Consider the following 24,431-nt stretch of genomic DNA (forward strand, 5'->3'; position numbering starts at 1 on the left):
TTGGGGAGGGTAGTGACTTCAGCATGGTATTATGTTTGATTAGGAGTGTGGACTTCTAACCTGGCATGCCAGGTTCGATTCTGCACTCCCCCACATGCAACCAGCTGGGTGACCTTGGGCTCACCACAGCACTGATAAAGCTGTTCTGACCGAGCAGTGATATCAGGACTCTCTCAGCCTCACCCACCTCACAGGGTGTCTGTTGTGGGGAGAGGAATGGGAAGGCGACTGTAAGCTGCTTTGAGCCTCCTTCGGGTAGGGAAAAGCAGCATATAAGAACCAATACTTCTTCTTCTTCATAGAGTCCATCCTTCCAAATCAGCCATTTATTCCAGAGAAGCTGGTCTCTGTTGCAATTGTATTTCCCGGTGATCTTCAGTCCCTATCTGGAGGTTGACAACTCTAGTTCTAGAGGAAATGGCTACTTTTGAGGGTGGAGTTTATGATATTATAGTCCTCTGACATTCCTTCCATCCTCAAATTCCACTGTTTCTAGGTTACACTTCTCAAATCTCTAGGATTTGCCTAGCCTTGAGCTAAGAAACAACCCAACAACCTATGTTTAGCTCCCCCACCTTCCAGCTTCTACCTAAGAAAAGCATGGCCAGGTGTGTGGAGCTGTCTACTGGACCAGGTTCACTTGCATGGTAGAAACCCTTACGGACTTGAGTGTCTCCTCAGTTTCCCTTTTCCTCCTCCCCACAGTATTATCTTTTTATTCTATCCACACATCCTCTCCCCTTTCTCTGCCTCATTCTCCCTTCAGCCATTCACCAGCCTACCTTTTATCTGCCTCTCATCTTCAGCTATATTTTCTGTTTACTAAGCAGTTTATGCTATAACCCCCCTCATCTTTTTAATACTCTGTAAGGAAGATTAGGCTGGAATTATGTGACTAGCCCAAAATTACCTAGTATCTAACTCATCCTCTCTCAACTTTTTACCTTTGAGAAACCCTTGAAACATTCCCCAGGCTTTGAGAAGTCCCAGAAGTGGTGCAATCATACAGAATATGGTTGGGAAGCAAAGCTGTGCACACACTCACCCAAGGACCCTCACATTCCCAATCCCTCCATGTCCATCATTGACCATTGGGGGGGTGAGGAGATTAACATGAACATATATGATCATAGCACTCAATTATACCATCCAGTCAGGAAATCTTTCCAGGGACATCAAGAAACTCCAAGGTTTCATTAAACCCTAATCCAATGGTTCTCAACCTTCCTAATGCCGGAACACTTTGAGTTACTCATGTTGTAGTGACTCCCAACCATAAAATTATGCAAGTGTTATTTCACACAAATTAAACCAAAATGGACTGGGGTCTCTCAGTTCAGTTCTGCCTCTTGTCCCACCATGCTGATCTTGCTCTTTCCCGCTGCTCCAGACAGACGAACATTCTATCTCGATCTACCCTGCAAGGCTGTTATTCAGATGGCTTCCTCCCCCCAGCCAATCTGCTTGTCTTGCTGTGACTCCTGTGAAAGGGTCATTCAACCCCCAAAGGTATCCCAATCCCCAGGTTGAGAACCACTGCCCTAATCTAACAGCTATATCACATTTCCTTTTACAGTAACTCCTGCTGAGCAGTAGCAGCCAGCCAGCCATTGTTGAGTCATGCAGATCAGATGGTATCAAGTCACCAGGTCTAGGTGCTTCTAGTTCTAGGGTTTCCAACCTCCATGTGGGATCTGGACATCTGATTTACATCTGAACAATAGATTCAGAGATCTGTCTGCCTGGAGGAAATGACTGTTTTGGAGAGTGGACTTTGGAATATTTGACTGAGGCCTTTCCCTTCCCCAGACCCTGACCTCCTCAGACTCTACCACAAAATACCCAGGAATTTCCCAGCTTGGAGATGGCAACCCTAGCCAGGCTTAGCCTTGTCAGGCCTAGCAAAATAGTTCTGGAAAGGGTCCAACCCAGGTCCCCTTCCCCTGCATTTGTTCCTCACATAAATCCAGCCTGAAAGTGTGGTTGCCTAGCAACAGCCACTGAAGGAAACCATTGCTTAAACCTAGAAATAATTCCTTTCATCATTTCTAGATTTGAAAAATACTCACAATATAGACACTGATTTCACATATTCCTGCAAACCTGTGTCCCCTTTCAGGTTTGTAAACTGATCACTAGATTGAATTATCCAAAGATTGGTGGACTTCATTAATATCATCACTATAAGTAAACATTATAAAGTTGATGTTGTGTGCAGCCAACCCATTCCCTGATTGACCCTCCCTGGGAGTGTGCAGCCAATAGGGAGAGAATACTCTGCTAATGAGGGCCAACCAGTGTAAATTGCACTCTGCTAATTAGGACCAAAGAGCCTCTTGTGGCGCAGAGTGGTAAGGCAGCAGACATGCAGTCTGAAAGCTCTGCCCATGAGGCTGGGAGTTCAATCCCAGCAGCCTTCCATCCTTCCGAGGTCGATAAAATGAGTACCCAGCTTGGTAATGACTGGGGAAGGCACTGGCAAACCACTCCGTATTGAGTCTGCCATGAAAACGCTAGAGGGTCAGACATGACTCGGTGCTTGCACAGGGGATACCTTTACCTTTACCTTTAATTAGGACCAATATATTCAAATTGCATTCTGCAAATAAGGGCCAATCAATTCAAATTACATTCTGCTAATTAAGGCCAATCAGTGCAAATTGCACTCTGCCAATGAGAGCCAATCAGTTCAAATTGCATGCAGACAACTTAATCCCTACTTGATTGGCACTACCTGGCAGTGTACAGCCAATAAGGAGAGAACACTCTAACAATGAGGGCCAACAATGGGACTTATCTGTCCTCTTTCTGCTGCTTGCTGGGTAGAAGATGTGCTGGCCTCTCTGAAAGGCCCTTCTGCTAGTAAGTTTCTCCATTCCCAGCATCTTCCCACCTTCCAACTCCCCCAGGCAATGGAGGGAAGCCAGCTGCTTCCTTTGCCTCCCGTGTTGGTCTTGGGAAGTTGGCAGCCCACTCTTCCATGACCTGCCCAGTTGGCCTTTGGAAGATGTGCAATTGGATAGGAAGGTGGAGACAGCAGTGACCTACATAAACACTGTTGTATGGGGGTGATGGGGGCAGGAGGGCCAGTGCACCTCTAAAGCAGCTGTTTTCAGAACTGATGCCTTCCTCCCTACCCCTTTCTTTTTCATCTTCCTGAAGGTTTCTAGGCCCCCACCTGGAATTTGGCAACCCAGCTGGCTGCTGTCAGGAATCAAACCCAGCTCTTGAGATTAGTCTGCTACTCTTTAACCACTTTACCATACTGGATCTTAAGACTAAGCTGGATGAGAGCTTATCCCAACCAAATGTTCCAACAGGCAGAGAGCTCTGACTCAGTTAAGACATTAAGTGCACAGTCTGTGCACTGGCATTGTTTTTGAAATACTGATTACAGCTTACCTGTGCTTCCTTCCAGCAGAGCTGAAACCTGGGGACCAACACAGGAGGCAAAGGAAGATGGGAGAGTGGGAAGAGGCTAAGAATGGAGCAATTTAGCAGCCTTTCAGAGAAGCCAGCTCCTCTTTCACCCAGCAAGCAGCACAAAGAGGACAGATAAGACCCATTATTTGCCCTCACTGGCAGAGTTTTTTCCCTATTTGCTGCACACTTCCAGGAAGGGGCAATCAGGTAGGGTTTGCCCTCACTGGCAGAGTGCAATTTGCACTGCTTGGCCCTCACTAGCAGTGGTATCTCCCTATTGGCAGCACATCCCTAGGACCAATTAGGTAGGAAGTTGGCTGTACCCAACTTCAACTTTCTTTAGTGATATATTATAAAGCCACTTCCATTTTGCCATTCTTCCAGTAAACTAATATTTAGAAGATACCCTGTTATCCTGATGTTAGTTTATGACAGAGCTTTCTCTGCCCTGGCCCCCGCCTGGCAGAATGAGTTCCTTGAAGATTTCAGGGCCCTGCCTAAACCTCTGTAGGGCCTGCAAAATGGAGCTCTTCCACCAGGCACTTGGTTGAGGTCGATCAAACCAACAGCATATACTGGGCCTCCAGAAAACTCTAGCCGTGTACTAAACCTTGATCCAATCTACCTGTGGAATCATAGTTAGCAAGTTAAACGTCACCATTAGTTCTAGAATTGTTATATGTAATTGTTACTGAAATATTATAGAGACTGTTTTCAGTTATTGAAACCACTGTTACTATTATTTTACTTGATGCTATGAATTATGCTGTACTTATCCCCATGTTCTATGTAAGCCAAAAGGGTGGTATAAAAATGTAAATAAATGAGAAAACCTTTATAAGAATCAGGTGTATAGTGTATATACATGGGAAAGCATTATTAACAGAAACTGCAGAACAACTTTTATAGAATAACCCATAGCAGGAAACTGTAGGGACAGGAATAAGCATTTTTTTAAAACTTCACAAACCATTTTTTAATAGAATAAGCATTTTTTTTAAACTTCACAAACCATTTGTTTTACTTAGGGAAATACATACTACCCAAATGTAGAGCTCAGCCATAAGTATGTTTATGTAGAGGTTAATAAGATTCTGAAGGGTGCAGAGCACTGTATGTGAATTCTGTGATTCGGTATCTAGTCTTGTATAGGCTTGGAGCCAGTCAACTGTTTCATTCAGTCTTATCCAGTTCCCCACCTCACATGGATTTAGTCCTGTTCATGATCCAGCTAACATAACCATATCGGTAGTCAGAAGCGATTTTCTGTAAGGTCACAACAGTTGCTAGAAGTTTCTTTCTAAATAAGCATCTAAGGCTGACAGAAGGCCTTCCTTTTATGAAAGAAAGCATATTATAACTTCACAATGTTATAAACTTACCCGTCTTTAGAGTGAAGATAATGTTTACTGTATGCACATCTAGTAGCTTTCTTTGTATAAATAGAAAATATCTTCAACTTAAAAAAAACTCTTGAGAGTATTAGCACCCTCATAGTGTAATCTTATGCAGAGGAACTCTGTCTAATGAGTTTAGGCTGAAACAATTATGCATAAGATTACACTATTAACACATGGCATTATCTAACCACAACTTATACATGGGGCAACTTTTTCATATAGGTTTATTCTAATATTACTGCTGCAATCCAATGTGCACACTGAAAACACATCCCATTAAATTCAGCATGTTTTCCCATGAAACAAGCATCCTCCCTTCCCAAATACTTAAATGATTATATGCAACTAAAAAATTACACTCCTTGGTACTAACAACAGAAATGACCTTTCATAACAAGATGATAGTTTAATCCAAGCATTCCCTCACCACCACCAAGTTTATCAGTTGAGCTCTTACCACCGACCCTGTTCAAGAGATATACATTCGCTGGTAGGTTGTTTATGTTTAGGGACAGAAATACCTTCCCATATCCAATTACAACTATCCCCTTTTATGCAGTCAGCAAACTATTTAAAATAAAGGATTTTTAATACTATACAACTACTTAGAAAAGCCAGCAATATCAAGCATTGCCTCTATTCCTCCCCATATGAAGGAATATTTACACACAATAGGAATAGGCTTCGGTATAAAAAATACTTCACTGTATATGTAACTTTAACTCAATCAACTGATTAAATAACATATATTTTCTGTCATCAGGTGAGAGGCCTAGAGTTTACTTAATGAACAGGTACAAATGGTATTTTTAGATTACAGGTGAATATTTTTAGGTTTTAATACTTCTCTGATCAAAGGAAAAAAAATGAAAGCTTTACCAGTCACTGAGATATAAAAATAAGGCTCAGGATGATAGTGTACATAAAGGAAAACAAATGTTTTATTACTCGGCTAAGAATTCCTTATACATTTCACCAAAAAGTTTCTGTGGGGAAAACTGTAATATAATATACCAAATACAGTATTGATGACATAATTATAACAGTGATTGAGCGCTGGGCAGTCTTGTCTCCCTCCTATGAATGGGAAGTTTCTCTGTTTTCTTTCATGCAATCATAAAAACAGAGTAAGTTCTGGCAGTTATATTTAATGATTTTCTACTTGCTTGATACTAAAATGTACAAATTGCATTTTGAAACTTTTTATTGACATAATTTCGTTTAAGTAAAAAAAAAAACAATTTCTATGTAAGTATGAGGGCTCAATATTATATTTGTATATTATGTTACAGATTCAACAGAAGAAGTGTGTTGATTAAATGCATAGGGTATATTTAGCTGAGTAACAAAGTATTTTTTTCCTAAAACTACTTGAAAACAGTAAGCTAGAATAGTAGGAAACATGCTTGTTTTCTTTCACCACAGTAGAAGAGCTGGGGGCCACTCCACCCCTTTGTGAAGTTTCATATTCAGATTTAGTACTCCTGGCTGAGAATAATTTTTAAAGGATTATGCCTGGGGCAGTTTGACAGGATTCACCAGACATATTCCCTCAAGGCAGATTCCCAATGAATTAATCAGCATGGCTAAAAACAAAATCCAGATGAATTCTGTTATCATAAAACACAAACACGATGGGGGAAGAATAGCAGAAAGACTGGAGAGCAGGTAGAATTCAGAAAAAGGAAATTAAGAATGAAATAATTCAGAAAATATGTAGACTGAGGAAAATACAAATGGGCTATTCTTTGAAATGTGTCAGCTCTCTTAGGCCATATCTGGCTTCATAAGGAAAATAACAGGCTGCAGCTGAAGGTAGATTTGGAAACTGATCTTTAGTTGGTCTGTAGTAGAAAATCTTGATTCAAGTATTGCAGGACCTTACAAATCCAACAAGATTTTTGGGTGCCGAAAGAGGAAAATACTTTTTGGAAATGTTAACAAGACAAAGGGGGGAAAAAATAGACAACACAGTTGTTTTGGCACTGCATTCATTCCCCAAATTCAAAGTGAACAAATAACTGAAATAACTAATGTTTGCTTACACCACAGTGGAGTTTGCTCAAGTTTAACCTGTATTCTAAACTGTAAGGTAATTGCAGATCTTTACTTTATGAACTGATCAACTAAGACGGGATGGCCCAAAAAAATGAGGATTCAATACTTATACCAGCTGCAAGGTTTTGCTAGCAACATACATATAACAGAGAAGGAGTGATTAAAATATCGAAATCAGGAATAAATCATCACCTTAGCTTTCAGAGTGTATATCATGAAAGGCGTTCCCTTGGGTCCTTAAAATGCAGTATAGAGGAATTCTTACAGTACTCTCACTCTCTCATTTTATACTATTTTGTGATGAATTGCGATGACTCAGATCTGGTATGCAGTTAAGCCGACTTAAATGCGACAGTAATCTGTAGAACTTAAATGTGTGCTTAATTCTATTCTGGACCATGGTACTTGAGGGAGCTCAATTGCTTAAAGTGCCATTTATAGCTTGAAATGGTAACCAGGAAGTTTTGACAAGTTTCTAATACATGGCGACAACAGCTTGGATCTCGTAGAGCAGTGATCTCAGGACATCTTCATTTTTCCTGAAGACTTCGTCTGATTGCCTCTTGTAGTTGTACATCCTCATCTGCATAAATATTGGAATTGTATTTATTTAGGGTTTTAAAATAATATTTAGGTGAAAACTTGTCCTTTAAGAGGGTGACCATCATTATGAGCATTAGCTAAATTATGAAGTGGTAAGGTGCAAAGGACTTTCTTTCAGGTGCCAAGCACCATGTAGGGTATCTGGATCAATGAAAAAAATGCAAAAAGAATCCTTGTGGTTAACCTGACAATAGAACAAGACACTATCTTTCTACCCCTCTGATGCTAGTTAGGAGACCTTCACCCCTAGATTCTAATACTCTCTCTGCTATGGTCCAACAGCATGGGCTGGAGCAAGTCGCTGTCTTTCAGGGTTGACCCATATAAGCAGCAGCTTTTGTATGATTGCTTTTAAAAAGAAATGTTTATTTAAAGAAAAGAGAAATATTACATATTACATATTAGAGAACTACTATTTTAGAAAGAATAAACATAAAGCTGACATTTGACAATAAGTAGCTTCGGGTTTTTTGCATCACCTTAATATCATACTGCATTTCATCCAGAATTTGCATTTTCCCAAAGATCACATGTTCAGTCTAAAAACTGAGTTTTAAAAATCTCAGTTTTTACTGTTCAATATAATTTATTGTGCATCAAATATGCAAGTTTTGCCATTGTCCCATATTTCATCAGTTTATTTAACTAGTCTGTAATGTCTGGTAAGAAGTCTTTTTTCCATCTTGATGCTAAATGGATTCTGTTACCATATATTTAAGAAGCTCATTATACATTTTAATATTATTTGGTTCCACATTTAATAACATACATTAAGTGGCAGCTCTTGTATGAAGACCTTGGAATACACAATAATGGAGGCAGGCTCACATGACAAACTCTGATGCATCAGTATGTCAATGTGGAGATTTGTCACAATTTGTTGTGACACTATAAAATGTATTGGTGCGTCAATGCAGACTGTGGGGCCTATATAGAGAGTATTGTATAAAGGAATCAATTCATGCCATTATTGGCTTCTAATGACCTTGTCTATATCAGAAGCCCATAGAAGTCACTGAGTAATATGAATTGACTTGCAAATTCAACTCTCTAATGATAAAGAAATAAAAAAGGAGTGTTTTATGACTTATAGGGCCATTTAGTACTCCTGTTTTGTGAGCACTATCCTTGTTTGTCTGCTGTTACTTTTTTGTTATCACTATGGGTTTTTTGCTCAGGAATGTATACATACAGTAAAGACAGCAAACAAGTATTTCAGACTGTTCCTTGTTTGACCTAAAAGGAGTTTGGCCACCGAAAATTAATAAACATCTCACATGGAAATTAAGACATACCCCTTTGAATCCGTGCTCCTTGCAAGCACTGTTGTGTCATCACTGGTGAATCCTCTTCGTTTTCTGTAAACAGACACAAATATTGTCCTCACTAGGAAATATCTCAGCTCACATATTCCCCCTCCCTGTGCTTTGATTCCCACATAGCCTTTGAACAGAAGCTTAATACCCTGAAGCTAACAACCTCACACAGTCCAAGCTGCACCCATTTAGAAGTAGGCATCTTCTGCTGTCCTCTTAGACTGGGAGCATCTCTCTTTGGAGTGCAAAATATACTGTAAGAAAGCGAGTGTGGCATAGGCCTAAAACATGCGCTTGGAATGTGGAGACCTGGATTTAAATGACCAGGACTCTTGACCAGGAAAGCTGCTGTCTTTCAGCATAACCGGCCCTCCCAGTGTCTGGGAAGGTTGACATTGGTGGAGGAGAATCATCTATGCTTCCCTGAGGAAGAGTGCGTGCCAGTTAGCTTAAAAATATACCTTTGGCCGTATCTGAAATGCTGTTTAATAAGGCACACATCATATCAGCATCGATTTTATGAGGGTCTAGAATGCGGGTTGTCCGTTGAGTCATCTTAAGCTGGTTCTCCAACTCCAGAAAGCTTTTGTCTCCAGAAAGAATGGTGAAAGGAATATGCTTGGGCAGATACTCATCCAGGCGGCCCACCTATAAAACACACTGTAAGTTAACCAAAGCTAAAAGCATGTCATTTAAACAGAGACATTTGAAGAAGAAGAAGAAGAAGAAGAGTTGGTTCTTATATGCCGCTTTTCCCTACCCGAAGGAGGCTCAAAGCGGCTTACAATCGCCTTCCCATTCCTCTCCCCACAACAGACACCCTGTGGGGTGGGTGAGGCTGAGAGAGCCCTGATATCACTGCCCGGTCAGAACAGTTTTATCAGTGCCGTGGCGAGCCCAAGGTCACCCAGCTGGCAGCATGTGGGGGAGCGCAGAATCGAACCTGGCATTCCAGATTACAAGTCCGCACTCCTAACCACTACACCAAACTGGTTCTTCAGTAAAAAAACAAACAAACTTTAAGCATAGCATGGCTGTTTGGATTGTGACAATGAAGAACTGACAGAAATATGGGAAAATGTGGTAAAGGGAAATTCTCACGTAGTCTATTCAAAACTGGAGGCTGCTTTTTCTCTACTGAGATAAGCTGAATTCAGATGAAGATGTACAGAGAGAAGTATATAATCTGTAAACCGCTCCGCGGGAGCAGTAAAAATAAAAGAGTAAGGCCTATGTGGGAGGAGAAAGGGGCGGGGCGGGGCGAGTCCAGGAAAAAACTCAAAGTGGCCAATCGAAGAGACGCTTCGCTGCTCCCGATTGGCCCCTCCGAATGTCAGTCCGTGGCCAAGGGGCCAATTGGGAGCCGTGCAGCACGTGGCTCCCAATCGGCTCCTTTGCCCATCCCAGATTCTCCAGCCCTATTTGGGGGGAGGGCAGTCGCTGGCGGAGGCTTTGGGGGAGACGCGGCATGCCTGCTTCTTTGTCCGCCCTGAAGCCAGGGACTCGGGTGGGAGGGGGGAAAGGCTTTGGGGTGGCCAAAGGAGGAGGCCCACCGCGTCAGAGACGTCCAAGATGCGGTGGGGCTGCTTCGAGCCCCGCGCTGAAGCCTCCCCCACATACCCCCTTCCCGCCCGAGTCCTTGGCTTCACCGCTGAAGCCAGGGACTTGGGCGGAGGGGGCAGGGAGGCCCTCCCGCGCCCAGCCGCCGGCCTACTAGCGCCCGCTGTATTGAGCCTACAGCGGGCCTTAAACCCTAGTATTACATATAATAGTATACAATTTAAAAAAAATGGTATGACTGGAGATTAATCAGTTGTTTGAACCATGACTGGATTTTTCATGTATTTCAACAATAAATACCTGGGAAGCAAAAAAAATGAATGGCAAAAAGAGATCAACAGGCAGAATCAAACACTATTGTCCCTCAGAAATATGCCCTATCTTTTATCTTTCAGTACTTCCTTATAGATATATGGTTTTCTACTATTTGCTAATGGTTTTATTATGTAGAAAACGATTTCCCACTCTTCTCAAGACTAAGCTCTAAGAACACAATGGATGAGGAAAAAAGGATATTGCTGTGACCCACCCGCAGGTACCTGCAGATGACTGTGTATGTAGATTTTCCTCAGGCTGCCATTCTTGCATGACAAAAACAGAAGGCAGTCAAAGAAGACTTACTGATGACTTACATGTACACAGATTGCAAAGTCAGCTGCTTCTCTCCTTGTACCACAGCGTGGATGAAGGAAGAAACACCCAATCTTGTTAAGATAATTAAACATTTTGCAGTTCACAGGTTGCTTCCAGTTGCCATGCCCACCTAAAAATAAAGAAAGGAATGGACCTATTGTTAGAAACATCACTGAAGTTTCACCAGAAGGAATGGGCTAGAAGTAGTGGAGAATGTTACTGTGAAAACCATAAAACGTTATATGCATTTCCCAAGCAACAGAAAAAGTTACATGTGGTTGATAAACAGAGTGAATGAGATACATTCAACTACCCCCGATCAAAGTGTAGCATAAAAGATAGCTATAGGTTCACTTTTAAGGCAAGAGAGAAATTACTGATGATAAAGGGCTTCAATACTGCATCACTTTTGGTGTCCTATGCAGTTCCCCTGGGACTATTTGCTCCCTAGTTATGCATCCTTCAGTAACAAGTGAGTATCACCAATTTACAAAGCATCAAGGAGAGCTTGCAGGGCAACACACGCCACCACCCCAACCCATCATCTGAGGAAGTCCCATCCAAGAGATGTTATGAGACTGTGAGAGGCACTAGGGTGTTTCCTATCAACCCTTTAGAACTTAGCAGTTAAGAAGAAGGAGCAAGCTGGCAGCTGATGAGAAAAGGAGGAAGGGAAACTAAGAAATAGCAGTGTGTGGTGGGAAAAATAGGATGAACACACTTTGGTTTACAACCAAAGAAGCTGCTATGTAGAACGTGGACCATATCTGACTTTTTCTGTTTGTTAGATACCAAGAAATTGCATCACCTATTCTATGAAGATTTCATGGTTATACCTGAACAGTTATTCTTTCCCCTTACCTTGAAAGCCCCAGATAAAAGTCCCCTGGTTAAGAGTAGCAGGCAATTGGTGGAAGAGGTTTCCCCAGTTATCTAGATCCATCATTATAATATGTGTCATGGTGCACAAGTAATCTAGATCAGGTAGATCTTCATCGTCTAGGTTGAGAAGAGGGAGAGAACAAAATATATCTCACATTTTAGCACAGATAATGAGATCCAGTAGGAAACAGGAAAACAGTTTATAGAACTATAAGTTGAAAGTATAATTCTATAAACTGTTTTCCTGTTTCCTACTGGTGCAAGTAGATAATTTCCCTTTCCCAAGAATGCCTTTTGACCCATCCAGAAAATGGACAAAACAAAAACAAAACAGGTTAAGGGATGGCCTGCAGTAATAAAGAGAATCAAGCAAGATCATCCAGTCTCCCTCTTACTCCAATGGAAATAATGGTAGGATACAAACATACGTTTTAACAGCTGCATAATCCAAACCATTAAAACGAAGTATATTTACAGTGTATTTAATGATGAGTATCTCATTCAGCAATTTATACCCAACAGCTCCTTGCAGTGCAAAGGAAACTGGGCATGCTGCAATTGGTTTTGGAGAGTTACTAGCTAAAGATCGTTAACTGTGGACAAAGAGTACCCCTGTCCCCCCTACAAGCATGTGTTCTCTGACATCACAGGATAGGTTGCACATGCATGCAAACAGTGGTTAACTACCTCACCGACTTAGAGTTTTCTCTCTTCCTATTACTGAAGCAAATCCTCTATGTCAGAGTCTCTCTTCATGCAATAACATCCAATATCTACCAACCTTGGCCAAGTGCTTCTTTCTTTGCAGCTCCTGCCTTCTTTGGAGAAAGAGATTTTAAACTTGGTGCAGTCATAGCAGCTGAAAGCTTCAGTTTATCAGGCTTTTTGTCTACACAGGATCCACTGGCAGAGAACTGGAAGACTTCACTTTTTTCTGGAGAGCCAAAGTCTAACTTTGGCTTTTGTGAGAAACTGTGTTTGGCATGATAGTGCTGATGGGCAACTGCAAGCTCAGTGAAATTTCTGTTGCATGCGCCACACCTTACAACATACAGTTCTTTTTCAATTTTGGTGCCTGGGTGGCCTGCAAGATGAGTAATCATATCAGAATGGCTTTGTGCTGTTGCAGAGCATGAGGCGCAGCGAAACCACAGGTTACCTTTTGCCAGCATGGCTTCTTGGCACTTCATATGATCTGCTTTCCTATTTTCTTTGGAGATATATTGCTCTCGACAGCCACAGTTTAGAAGGCTGCTTTCTTCTATCGTCTCAAAGGTCTTGATTGATGTTTCTGCTGCTGCAGACACACATATGTAATCGGTGCTATGGAGTCCCTTGAAGTGAAGGAAAAACTCTTCCTCAACATCAAAAAAGAGATCACCACAAAACCCACAGATATATTTCATCTGTATGACATTGTTATGCCTCTCTTGGCAGTGTCGGTGCAAGGTTTCTATTTTCCGAAATGTAACTTTACACAAGTCACAGCTATATCTGTGAAAATGATGACTCTCCAGTGACATGCAGTGCTGTTTCACAGTCTCTTCCGAGTCAAAGATTTCCTCACATAAGCAGCACTGCCATTTTTCTTGCTGAGAAGGTTCCTCAGACAAGTCCATTGGACTTGCAGGTGGAGACACCTCCATAGGGGTTGAAGGCTGGTTTTCTGTTTCAACTGAATTATCACAGACTGTGTCTGTAAGTCTAGCAGAAGACAAAGCAAGCTCATCCTCACTAACATACTTCTCACAAAAGTAGCTGTGACCACCATGAAATCCAGTCACGTGTGCCATTACATCACCTCCTTTCTGAAGATCAACACTGCAGGACCGACACCAGAAGAGGAAATTAGCCAAGTGTGCTCCTCCATGGAATCTGCTCATGTGCAAACGGATTATGCTTGCGTTTTCTGCAAGCTTCCCACACACAGCACACTTGTGGCATATTCTGTTAGCAGCAAAAATATGTTTCTCTACTAACTCTTCAGAAGGAAATGTCAGATTGCATTCACACATCCAGGTTTTCACGGTATGGGCACTACAAGTCTCTTGGCTGTTGTCATCCAAAGCCCTTTTTTGTTTTGAAAAGGCTTCACTCTGATCATCGCTGGCCAAAGATCTCTTCAGAGGAGAAGATTTTACAAGGCTTCTGTATTTCTTAATGTAAGAGACATTTTTATTGGCATGGCAAAACGTCAAGACCGATTGTTCCATTGTGGTGAGAATTTTAACCTTGTGCAAGGTTTTGCACGTATGCTGACTGACATGGCTGTCATTCACAAACAGCTCATTGCAGCTCTGACAGAAGCCTTTTGCTTTAAATATTTCAGCTACTTGGGAAATAGTCTTCTCTGATACAGCCACTGGACCAGCATTACGACAACGAGTTCTGTAATTGGAAAGGAAAAAAACAGAAAATGAATATGCAGCTGTAATTCTAAACATTTTCCAGTGTCCACTAAAAAACAGTCAATATTCTTGATGCCAACTTAGTAATACAGTATGATTTACTTTTAAAATCCCATTTAAGACAACCCATACACCTTCCTGCCAGATAATGCCTCCTTCTCTTTAAGTAGACATCTCAAAACACCTGGCAAAACTAGGGGCGTGCATTGTTTTTCCCAGTTAGAGTTTACTGCGGCTGAAAATTTTTGGGATTTCCAAACAATCCTGGATTAAGGATTTTTTTGGAGAAAACAATTTTCTGGGGTCCAATAGACCCAAGAAGAAAAACAATTTTTTAAAAAGCCAGCCTGACTCTGGTACTGGGTTGGCTTTTCCTACTTGGTGTAGTGGTTAAGAGCAGTGGCTTCTAATCTGATGAGTTGGGTTTGATTCCCTGCTCCCCCTCATTCAGACAGATGGGTGACCTTGGGTTCATTACAGCACTGATAGAGCTGTTCTGACCGAACAATAATATCAGGGCTCTCCCAGCCTCACGTATTTTAAAGAGTGTCTGTTGTGGGGAGAGGAAAGGAAAGGCAATAGTAAGCTGCTTTAAGACTCCTGATACAGAAAAGTGGCATATAAAAACCAACTCTTCTTCTGCAGCAGGGTTTTAAAACCTGCCACAGGAGAAATTCTCCCCAGGATCTACTTGGAGTGGGGAGGTCTCTCTGCAGCCCCACAGTCCCACTCCAAAGAGATAAAAACTTATAAAGGAGTCAGACAAGGCTGTCTATTAGCCCCTCTACTTTTAAAGTGTCCCTCTACTTTTAAAGTGTGAGAAAAGGCTGTCTATTACTTTTCATCTATTACATTAACAACCTAATAAACTGTTTTGAATCTGCAGCCTGCCATCCACCTAGGCGCGTGGGACATCACATACCAGCCCATTTTATCAAGAACCCCAGTGGGCCTAAATAGGGTCCTTGTCTGCCTGGTGAGGATATGATAAAGAACTTGTCTAGGGTGGGGTATGATGGGAGAATTTCGCTAGGGTGGGGTACGGTGGAGAATTACTGGCTACTGGTACCCTACCAGCCCTTGGACTGTCTGGCTACAGTGATCCATGCAACAGTCACCTCTAGATTAAACTTCTGTACCTCACTCCACACAGGCCTACCCTTGGTCTTTGACCCAGAAATTGCAGCTGGGGCAAAATGCAACTGCTAGGGTCCTCACCGGTACACCTTGGAGGGCCCTCATCCAGCCTGTGCTGAGGCAGCTGCATTGGTTGCTAGTTGTGGCCCGGATCACATTCAAGGTTCTGGTATTAACATTCAAGGACATCTGCTGTTTGGGCCCTGCCTATCCTTATGCCCTCCACAGGGTTCTCCACTCAGTGGGTGCTAATCTGCTCGTGGTTCTTGGCCCCAGGGAAGCATACCTGGCCTCAACTCGGGCCTGGGTCTTTTCGGTCCTGGCCCCGATCTGGTGAAATGAGCTCCTGGAAGAGGTGAGGGCCCTGACGGAGCTGTCTAAATTCCGCATTGTTTGCCAAATGGAGCTCTTGCACCAGGTCGCATGTTGAAGCTGGGGTCAGGAACAACTAGGGCCCCTCCTCTAGGGAATGCTGTAGCATCATGTGAATCCCACCCTATGGTAATTGATTGAGGATGGGGGAGGCTAGAGGGGGATTATATGTTGTCTTCTAATGTTCTTATGCCTTTTAAGGGGAGTCAATTGATTTTATTGGGGGTTTTATCTGTTTTATGTAACCTGCCATGAGTCTACAGAAAAAGGCAAGCTAGAAAGCCAATAAATAAATAAAATAAATATAGTGAGAAGGAAGCACTTATAATTAATGCATCGAAAACTAAGATAATAGCCTTTGGTAATTTCTCCCAAACTACAAAAAAGCTGGGGAAAAGCTTGAGCAAGTAAAGTCTTTCATATATTTGGGGGTAATTTTTCAGGCTTCGGGATCCAGCTTTTGAGCATTGCAGACAGATGTCAATCTTAGGGGAGAAATCAGCACATACCTTAGTTAAATGCCATTGCTCAAATGGAGCTTATTTTGTAGCAGCACTCAAAAGCTTTTTCATGCTAAGGTAGCACCATAGATGCCTTATGGGACTTTTTATGTTCATATAAGTCCCATTTTGCTCCACTCCAGTGGGTGCAAGCTAAATTCCTTAGAGCCATATTACAGCTCTGGAAATGCATATCAAATTCCTGGAAAAGAGTAGAGGCAGGATTTTTGAAATCTGAAGCCAAACTTGCCTTTGCTTGTATTTCTCTCTCTCTGGCTAAAGACACACTGGGCTCTTGCAGGGTTATTATCCCTAACTCTGTGTGACAATTACAAATCAAAGTGGGTCCAAGCTACAAAACTGGAAATGAAAAGACTTGGTCTTTCCCCCAGGTTCTGCTTGGCACGGTGATAGACCAGGCCAAAATAGCTGTCAAACGTAGAATAGAAGACTCTGAGCACCAAATAGACCTTGCTTATACCCCTAAATATCTTGATCCACATAATACTAGTTATATACAAGCCCCAACACAGTATCTTTCTTTACTATAAGTTAAACATCTTAGGAGGGCCTTCTCATTAGCAAGGAGATCAGCTTTGCCCTTTGCGTATCAAGAGGGCTGTTGAAAGAAAGTGCCTAGAGCAGAAAGATTTTGCCCTTGCAACTCTAGGGAAGTAGAATCTCCTGCACATATGATCCTTAGGTGTCCCCTCTATATAGCTGCCAGAGCTAGGCTAATCTCCCCCCTTCTTGAAAATACTTCTAGTTATACAGAAGAGGAAAAAATTAAACTCCTCCTATGGAAACTCCTCAAGTATTACACAAATATTGCATCCAAATATATGGAGTCTGAAATATTCAGCTAAGGACCTAGAAAAGGCAAAGGAGAATAACAAAATTTTTAAAATGTTAACTTTTAATTTTAGTATACATATCAAATTTTTAATCTTGTATATATTTTATTTAGTTATAACATTTCAAAACTCTTAAACTTTTTTTTTGCTGTACTTCCCTAGGATACTGTGAAATGTTTGTACTTTATCTTATATCCTGAAATATTTTGCACTTGTAATTGTTAACAAATTTTATCTGGCCAAAGTGCTGTACTGAATAAACTGAACCGAACAGTTCTGTTTAGTCTTCTGGCCTTAGATAGCTCATTTATAGGCAAGCTAGCATGACTGTTAGCAAATTAACAAGGCTAGTGCCAGTTTAAGAGTGCATAACTTGATTTTACAGGTTAATTGAAGCTCAAGCTATGCACTCTTAAAATGGCACTAGCCTTGTTAATTAGCTAAAGCTGATTTCAATTATTATATAAAAGGTTCACGTGTGAAACAGGATGTGGTAAAATGGGGAAGGGGGTCAATTGTCTGGAAAAATGTCAGAATTTTCTGAGAACACCTAGGAATGTAGCAGAATAAGCAAAATTGTTGAAATAAAGGAACGAATTATTTTGTTAGGTTTATTTTTTGCTTCATCTACAGAAAACCGTAAATATGTCTCATAAGGGCAAAATATAGTTATATGTGACACTTAACAAAATGCTTATACAGATGTGAGAACATATCCATGCAGTCATCAAGACATTCGTGAATGTCTCAAAAGTTGTGTATCACATTGTATTAAAGATTGTTGTTACTGTCTTACTAATGGAATTCTCAGCTCTTTGTCACTGAGTTCTCCTTTATTACAATAATAAAGTTTTATTAAATTGAAAGATAATAATAATAATAATAAATAATAATAATAAGATGGAAGGCAAAACAAAGGATACACAAGAACAGAAGCTGGACTTAATAGTGGTTAGAAAGACTGGTCTGAAGTTGGATTTTTCAAGTGCTAAGACTTGTACAAACCTGAAATGTGCTGTTACTTCCATGTGGGAACGTAAATCCTGACGACAAGATGTACATTTTACTTGGAATGAAACTTCATTGCACAAGGAGATAAGAAGGTTTTTTGCATAGGCTGGGAAAGGCAATGGAAGTGGGGTCCCTGTTTTATCTGCAATAGAATGCAAAAACAACATGTGCTGAAAAGGTCTGCCTAGAGGTATGAAATAGACTTCAAATCACCAAACTGGAACTGACAAAAGATCATCTAGTCTTCAGATCAGATCCACATATCATCCCCTCCACCCAAACTATATTCCACAGCAAACAAACAGGCAGACAAGATTTTATGAAGCAGTGGCATCGAGGGTATAATGCATCATGTACCATATACAGTAAGTTTGCAACACCAATAAAAAAGCCCGCTTCAAAGCATCTGCAGTTCAACAGTACAATAAAGGTGTGGACTTGGCACATCCAAACTTCAGATCCCTCTATCTTACATAAGACTGCAGTTGGGCATCCACCCCACAGTCCTGCTTAAGGCAATTACAGTCATGTGTAACTTGAAGGACCTCAATAAAATTATAGGGCATGTGCAAAATGGGTTTCAAAGCCCAGAAAGATCTTGCACAAAGGATGAGGGGGAAAATAAATGCATCTTCATGGACAGATTCAAAAGATCTGGGGAACTATTACAAGCAACACTATATTCCAGTGATACATCAAGAATAAGAATACTTCTTTTACCTTTAAAAAGAAATAAGATCTATTATTTTTTTTTCAATAAATGGTTTGAAAAAGAATGTGATGGATGCCTCGTTCACTTTAACAGTAACAGTGTGATCCTAAATTTTCCTACACTCCTAAACTCATTGAATTCAGTGATCTTAGAAGGGTATAACACTGCTTTGGCACCATATATAGTCGTATAGGTCGCTCAACTATGAAGAACCAATTGGAGTGGGGGTAGTTAAGAGACAAACAGTCAGCCTATTAGGATTTGATCTGAGAGGAGTGAGAGATAGGGTTAAGTATCAGTATAGAGATTAAAGATTTTGCATTAAGTTTCCCTGTTGTGTGCATGTGTGTTTTTGCTGTCAAGTTGCAACTAACTTATGGTGACTCTGTAGCAGTTTCAAGGTAAAAGGCTTGCCATTGCCTTCCTCTGCATAGTGAATGTGCTATTTCTTGGTGGTCTCCCATCCAAATACTAACCAACCTTGCTTAGCTTCTGCGATCTGACTAGCTGAGGCTATTCAGGTCAAGGCAAGTTATACTACCCAGAAAATACAAGAAGCAATAAAAGTCATTCGAAAATTGCTTGAAACTAGCCTATGAAAGAGTTTCTTGGCATGTGCATTCTAGGAATGAATCCTTCATCTCAATGTTTAAGTGTTACAATTAGTTGTTTACATAGAGATAAACCTTTGTTTCTTGTTCAAGATAAACCTTTGTTTCTTTTTTCAAAGCCATTTTGTTCACTTTACCTCACAAATACTGCTTTGGGCTACACACTACAGGCCTGAGAGCTTTATACCCAAGCTGACTGCATCCTACAATAAGCTCTTTTTGGCATCCCTGGTGAGATGGAGAGTGATCTGAGGTAATGTGGGAGGCAAAATATTTAAGGACGCATTCTAGGAAAGTCACATCATGCATTTCTGTGAAGAACCAAATAATGCAATGTGTGTTCATACCAGATATAAAAAAGAAGGAACATACCACTCAGTTTAAAAGAGTGAGAAAAATGATTCTCTCCAGTCATATGTTGCAGGCACTCATCTCTTAGGTTAAAAAGAAGGAAACAGCATGGGCATGCAAAAAATTGAATATGCTGAGGAGGATAATTTCTTTCATGGCCATCATTTTCATTTGCCTGGAAGGGGGGGAGGGGGAGGAGAGAGAAACAGAAGATAACTCTTCATTTTTGTAGATAAAGTGAAGGTTATTGACTGCTATTACGGGAGATAATTTTTACAGCCTACTATGGGAAAACTGTTCCTAGTATTAGAATTTACAGTTGGATAACGAGATAAATTTTAGTACTGTATATACTCGCATATAAGCCGAGTTTTCCAGCAGTTTTTAGCACTTAAAAGACCTCCTTGGCTTATACATGGGTAATTAATTAACAGCCTGCACCAGCCAGCTAATCACAGCATTGCATTTGCAACCTGAGCTCTTTGCAAGTGAGCTAGTTAACTTTTGCCTTCTGCAAAGATCTTAAAAACTAAGCTCTTTGCAAGTGAGCTAATTGCTCCCAGCTAACCATTGCCTTCTGCAAATATCTTGAAAGCTGAGCCTACTCTGGCAGCTTGTAGGACATCAATGGTTTGACAGAGGGATTCTGATATTTATTCCCCTTCTTTTCCTAATCACTTATTCCAAATTATTCTTTTGGTTTCTGTGGGTGGGGTGGGTTTTGGGGGTGCTTTGGGATTTACTGTTTCTTCAGTATTTCTTTCTGCTTTTATCTGAGGGGCAGCATTGTTTGCCTTTTCTTCTTGGGGTTGTGTTTCTTTTAAAAGTTGATTTTTACAGTTCTTTCTTTCAGTTCCAGTTTCACTGTTCTTTATTTTAGTGTTTTTTTCTGGGGGGGGGGGAGACTGTAGCTCCCAGTTTGATAGCTGTTCTACTTGTTGTAGTAGGTTGTCAACTTTGGGTACTATTGTTCTGCTCTGGTTTGCTGGCCTGGGAGGCACTGTTTGGTTCTCCTGCCAGAGCTGTTCTCACAGAGCAGTTCTGTCAGAGCTCTCTCAGGGTGTCTGGCACCAAGAAAGGAAGGGAAGGCAATTGTAAGCCGCTTTGAGACTCCCTTGGTTAGTGAAAAGCGGGGTACAAAAAACAGCAGCTATTCATCCTCTTGACTTTTCTGTATTTGTTGGGGGGGGGGGAAGAGGCTGGATGGGAAAGCCTGTGACGATTGAGCATGGATTAAGCATTTAGGCCAACCTGTTAATTTACCAGTAGCCTGCTGCATTTCCCACCCTCGGCTTATATACGAGTCAATAAGTTTGCCTAGATTTTGTGGTAAAATTAAGTGCCTCGGCTTATATGCGGGTCGGCTTATATGTGAGTATATACAGTATTTCCTTTCTTTTAATACCACAATGCATGACATTCCAAAATGTCTTCTGCAACACAAGTACACACAATAAAAAGGAGGAATGCCAATCCTAGCCAAAGAGTACAGTGCTTGCGATGCCAAGGAATTTTCCAAATCAAGTAACCTGTATGTACAGATGTGGACAGATGTATTATTTTTTTCAATCTGTACATGACTGACCCAACGTGAGCTTCATGATTCAGTAGTGGTATGATCTCAAATGCTATATTGGCTTTCTTCATAAACTAGGTGAAGTATGAGGAATCAAAGATAAATTCTATATCTTTATGAGTACCTCTGAAGAGGTCAAATAAGAGTTTTCCCTCTGAAAGTTATTCTTTAGAGGGGGTAAAATTGCTGTTTTCTGTAAACACCTACCCTCAAATTCTTACCTTAGATAAACAGTGATCACTATATTGCTGAGAGGTAGGAAATCTTCTGCTACAGACTATACAGGCGAAAGAACTAGATGGAGGTCCATGTAGTGTAACTGCTGGGTTGCATGGGGAGTGATCAAACCTAAGAATCATATGTATAAAGTTATGCTTTAATAAACAATATTAATTCTGCATTTGAAAACTGCCCATTTCACTTCAGAGTAAAAGCAAACGTAACCCTTTCTTATAGCTTAATTTAATATACATCAAGTTCAATAAAGGACACTGAAAAATTCTTAATATACAAGGAACAGCGAAAAATTCCTGGGTTTCATCCATGCGAAACTCGGATGTAGCCTTTGAAACTCCACACAACACCCTATCTAGTGACATCTTTACTTGAGAGTATGAAGAAACGTTACCTTTTAAGGTGGCCTAGAAGAAGATATCCATTATCAAACTTCTTGTTGCAGTGCATTATGGGGCATAAAATGGATTTACTGTCAGATGGTGTTTGGGCTGATTTCCGAGGTAACATTCTTCCTGAGTTTACAGTACCAGGCTTGAGACCTGAGGTATGAAACAACAGTATTTAATGCATTGGGTGATTATGCTTCAGAACAGTTAAATGAGAAAATGAAAACAGACTGTGCTGATGTGATAGGCAATTTACCTTGTTACTTTGTGATAACTATACATATAAAGCACCATTAATACTTTGTTAGAAGTTGGGCTGCTATAGCACTGATTTGAGGGAAGTTGTATTATCAATTAGATCAGATAATAATCTTACCAATCACTACTGAGGAAGGAGCCTGACACATCCCATAACTGCACAGCTGGACGTCCAGGGGCCCAGATGCTTTCCCACCATCTCCCAGGGACTGGACTCAGCCACTCCCTGGACTATCAGGGGAGCCCAGTAGAGATCAAGCATGCCAGCTAAACTAAGCTGTCAGGAAATGCCAATCCCAGAAACTTCAGCATGGCAGCAGTTGTGCCACTGATGTGAAGAAGCCCCAGTTAAGATTGTAAGCCTTTGGGACAAGAAATATTTGAAGAATTTACTGAACCACTTCCTAACAGAACAATTAGCTACTGAAGAAGAACCACTGAAAGCAGGATACTAACAAACAGAATTATTGTGCTTGTCCGGACCCTGTTTGGCTTTTGTTCAGTTGTCAGTGATGAATTAAAAATCACAAAGAATAATTTCCAATTAAGTTTATTGTGATTAATAACTTAAATATACATAAGGAATAAAGAAGAGCAACATTTAAGCCGTCAAGTCGGATTTTTCTTTCTTCTAGTGCATATCCCCGGTAGCCCACACAAGGGCAATCACGCCTTGACCCTGAGAAGAACAGGTGAAAGTCAGTCCTATAGGCAACAGGGTGGGCCATTTTCTGGCAGGTGCTGGGAGGGGGTGGGACAGGAACCCAGGCCCCTGTCCCAGATACCCAATGGCCCAAGGCCCACAGAGATGGACAGGAGGAGCAGCCATGGTTAGAAAGGAGTGGGAGGGAATGTGACCAAGAAACAGGGATATAAAAGGAGACTCCAGAAGGAGACTAGGGAGGAATAGCTGAGGAGCCTGAGCTGGCAACTGAAGGCCAAGCTTGAGGGAGGAGGTGGCCAAGACTGAGTCTAACTCCCTCCCCTCCTGTTCTGAAATTTGTCTCAGTGCAACATCTGAAAGTGGCAACCCCCAGGACATGTCCTCAGGACAGGATAGAGCCCCTTATAGCTAATCTATATATTAATAGTGACCCTGCCCATTCGTACAGACATGTTGAGTCTCTATGATGGTGAAGATCAGGCAAGCTAACTTAAACTACAAATAGAAACTCTCAAAACAGCAAATTAGTAAATCAATTTTCTCCGTTCATCTTTAGTTCTTATGCAAACACTAGACTTATCCTCAAGATCACTTTCTCTTTCTGCATGCAAATTAGTACACCCAATGAATTACCTGGCATTTTGAGCCATTGATTCACACACAATCTTGCTGCTTCTGTATCACTGTGTCCATGGATAAATTCTAGCTCTTGCAGTCCATGAGCATGTTGGGAGTCCATTTTTTCCTAATGATGGTCCCAATTATTAGAAATATATGCCATTAGTTTTGTTGTTAAATTAATGATGTTGAATGAGTATTAAGGCAAACACAAGAAGCTTGTAACTTACTCAAAAATATAAATGCTGATAACAATGTCTTCTTTTAGCAATCTTATATGGTTTTTAAAGATCTACAATGATTTTCAAAGATCTACATCGATTACCACTACTATGAATGAATGTTTCCCACTGCTTTGATAATAATCCCAGATCAATACAACATGTTCTTCAGCTGCAACCTAGTGCCATTTGCATTATTGACCTGAGCTCTGTAAAATTATAGATTAGCGTTACAGTCATTTGTAACATCCATTTTTAGACATCTGCTGCTACTAACAACATTCCTTTTTATGTTAATCAAAAGATTGTGGCATGGACAGTATGGCTATGCTGCGTGCTAAGCCCGGATGTTATGCTCTATGTATTGAAAGAGACAAAACTAGATTGAATACAATAGCTCAGTTAGGCAATCTTCTGCTTGCAAGCCTTATAAAACCCACTATTGTTTTTCTACCAGTATAACACTGGGAAGGCATCATCAAATAAGTTTAGCAAAGGGCTATGAGAATTGATTATATTGATATTCTTGGACAGAAGGACCAAATATTGGCTTAGGACCCTATTCAAGGCTGTAACATACACTTCCCCAAAGAAAGCAGCTTATAGTTCTATAAGAGTATAGGCAGTGAAGGCATGTGTG

The 24,431-nt window shown here is 40.9% G+C and overlaps 1 protein-coding gene across 5 annotated transcripts in view; it reads right to left on the reverse strand.

The window, feature by feature from the left end:
* Positions 1-4,313: 4,313 nt before the first annotated feature.
* The window catches only part of ZNF451 (zinc finger protein 451), a 34,048-nt gene continuing 13,930 nt past the window's right edge, over positions 4,314-24,431 (reverse strand). For all 5 annotated transcript variants that reach the window (XM_077308082.1, XM_077308073.1, XM_077308092.1 and 2 more), the window contains 11 exons: positions 23,586-23,697; positions 22,036-22,183; positions 21,629-21,755; positions 19,853-20,006; positions 18,152-18,299; positions 12,657-14,263; positions 11,855-11,992; positions 10,993-11,123; positions 9,262-9,448; positions 8,780-8,842; positions 4,314-7,464 (listed from right to left, as the gene is read on the reverse strand). In XM_077308082.1, coding sequence (XP_077164197.1) covers positions 7,412-7,464; positions 8,780-8,842; positions 9,262-9,448; positions 10,993-11,123; positions 11,855-11,992; positions 12,657-14,263; positions 18,152-18,299; positions 19,853-20,006; positions 21,629-21,755; positions 22,036-22,183; positions 23,586-23,697 — 2,868 coding nt within the window. In that variant the 3' untranslated portion in view covers positions 4,314-7,411. The remainder of the gene's footprint in view (positions 7,465-8,779; positions 8,843-9,261; positions 9,449-10,992; positions 11,124-11,854; positions 11,993-12,656; positions 14,264-18,151; positions 18,300-19,852; positions 20,007-21,628; positions 21,756-22,035; positions 22,184-23,585; positions 23,698-24,431) is intronic.

The sequence above is a fragment of the Paroedura picta genome, chromosome 1 (assembly GCF_049243985.1).
Source record: "Paroedura picta isolate Pp20150507F chromosome 1, Ppicta_v3.0, whole genome shotgun sequence".
In the NCBI taxonomy this organism is placed as follows: Eukaryota; Metazoa; Chordata; class Lepidosauria; order Squamata; family Gekkonidae; genus Paroedura; species Paroedura picta.